The sequence below is a fragment of the Electrona antarctica genome (genome assembly GCF_951216825.1).
Source record: "Electrona antarctica genome assembly, chromosome: 3".
Classification (NCBI taxonomy): Eukaryota; Metazoa; Chordata; class Actinopteri; order Myctophiformes; family Myctophidae; genus Electrona; species Electrona antarctica.
Window position 1 is genome coordinate 1080994 of NC_136808.1, and position 2500 is coordinate 1083493.

At 43.2% G+C, this 2500-nt stretch overlaps 1 protein-coding gene across 2 annotated transcripts in view; it reads right to left on the reverse strand.

The window, feature by feature from the left end:
• Positions 1-2500, reverse strand: part of LOC306920061 (asc-type amino acid transporter 1-like) — a 47755-nt gene that overhangs the window by 9783 nt on the left and 35472 nt on the right. For both annotated transcript variants that reach the window (XR_013789608.1, XM_079496673.1), the window contains exon 6: positions 1-58. This exon is cut by the window's left edge and continues 66 nt beyond it. Coding sequence is in view for 1 of the 2 variants with exons in the window: in XM_079496673.1 (XP_079352799.1) it covers positions 1-58 (58 nt within the window). In the remaining variant the exon portion in view is untranslated. The remainder of the gene's footprint in view (positions 59-2500) is intronic.

Consider the following 2500-nt stretch of genomic DNA (forward strand, 5'->3'; position numbering starts at 1 on the left):
CAGAGTGTAGACCAGCGTTACCAAGGGAATGGAGATGTAGATGGCACGAGGTAGGTTCCTGGACAAACACACGACATCACATTATTTATATAACATACAGTATAATATCATAATAAACATATCAGGGAATGGTGAGCATGTTATATAGCGATATTCAAGAGATGGCATCCCCGTCTCTGGAACGTATTAGGGAGTCATGGTGTAACGATATGGGACTTGAGATCCCGGACGATTCTTGGCAAATGGCAATTAAAATAATTCATTCTTCTTCTGTCTGCATCAGACATGAGCTACTTCAGTTCAAAGTGCTCCATAGGTTACACTTCTCCAAGAGCAGACTTGCTGAGATTTATCCAGATGTAGATCCGATTTGCTCCAGATGCCACCAGGCTCCAGCCACTCTCTGTGATATGTTCTGGTCGTGCCCATCATTATCACAATTCTGGCTTTCTGTTTTTGAGACCTTCTCTTACATCTGTGACAAAGAGATCAGTCCTAACCCCTTCATTGCTGTGTTTGGGGTGGTCCCTGGTGAAATGACGGCATCAGTCGTCCAATCCGACGCCATAGCCTTCTCCTCCCTATTGGCCCGACGCCTTATTCTGTTTAATTGGAAATCAGCTATTCCCCCATCACATCGACGCTGGGTCGGAGATGTGATGGCACACCTAAAACTCGAGAAGCTTAAATATTCCACCAGGGGCTCCGCCCAGAAATTCTATAAGGTCTGGCAGCCATTTTTGGACTATTTTAAACAAAAATTCCCGGCTGAGGATGTTCAGGTGTAGGACAGCTGTCTAATAGTTAAATTATTCTTGTATGGCAGGTGACGATCTGTTTGAGAACATTGTAATATAATGCAATATGATATAACCTTTACCTTTATATTTTTATTTTACGTTATTGTGTGTCTGTTTTGGTCCTGTATTTCAGTCTTTTTTATTTACTTATTTTTCCCAAGGCGTTCTTAATGTATTGTATGCTTATGTGTAGTCTAGTGGTGTATATATGTATGTTGTGTAGTCTAGTGGTGTATATATGTATGTTGTTATGTCTTGTTGTGTGTAAAAAAACCCAATAAAACCAATTTAATAACTAGAAAAAGTGCCCTTCTGGGCACAGGTCTCCACCAGGAGGATAGGATTGTGTGTGATGTTTGGCAAAATGCCAAACATGTAATATAAACATGTTTATTTGTTGTGTGTGTGTGTGTGTGTGTGTGTGTGTGTGTGTGTGTGTGTGTGTGACGCGACGCGACTTGGCCTGTTGTAGCGCCACCATGAGGCTGATTTGAAAACTGTCAAGTGGCATTTCTTCCTCAGACTAGTAGTGGGAATAGGCATGCACAGTTTCACCGCAATCGGACGCTGCGTTGCGGAGTTGTGGCAATTTGTACAAAACGGGCTACTCCTGAAAGCTTTAGAAGCCAATCGTAGCCAATCAGGATGGATAATTATGAGAAATCAAACAAATCACATGATCACATGACTATGGAGAGCATGTGTACCGATTTGCGTGAAATTTGGATAAAATCTGAAGGAGTAATATTAGAAAATGTGTTTTACATATGTCGGCGTCCTGGTGGCGCTATAAAGAGCAGATGTGAAAAATTCCAGGCAAAGGTTTTTCCTTGGCCTCTAGGGAGTGTGCATACATGGTTTTACACAGATCGGTGCAGTTATAGGTAAAAACACAAATTGGCCAGTTATAGCGCCACCATGAGGCTGAGTTGAAAATATTCAAGTGGCATTTCTTCCTCGACCTAGTGGGAATGTGCGTGCAAAATTTCACAGAAATCACACGATGTGTTCATGATTTGCAGCATTTTGTTTGAAACGGAGCACTCCTGCGAACTTTGGAAGCCAATCTTAGCCAATCAGGATGGAGTCTGAAAAATCTGAAAGACCCGTTTCGTTGAATGGCTCTAGAGAGACGGTGTACCAATTTGCGTAATGTTTGGACAAAATCTGTAGGTGTACTGTCAAAACATTTGTTTTGCACAAAGCGGCCTCCTGGTGGCGCTATAACAGGCCAATGTGAAAACTTTGGGGCAGAGGTTCACCTCTGGCATTCAGGGAGTGTGTGTGCAGAGTATGGCTGCGATCAAGCCAACGGTGCCAGAGATTAGCTGTTCACAGACGGACACACGGACGGACACACGGACGGACGGACGGACGGACACACGGACGGACGGAGTGCAAAACATACTCTCTCCCCATGCCTTCGGCCTGGTGGAGACAATAATAATAAACATATCAGACGGTGGCTATTTTTCAATAGCTAAAGTATAACATAATGCTTAGTTAAAACACCAAAAGCGGTTCCCGTTCAGAATGGGATATCATAATAACAGTGGTCCTCAAACGTTTTCATGTCAAGGACCCCCCATCTGAAAATATTTTGTGCCAGGGGACCCCCATACAAGATTTGAGTTCCAAACTTTTAAGTACACAACTTGCTGTTGCATCTGGACGCTGTTGTGAGCTTGTGTAGATCGGCT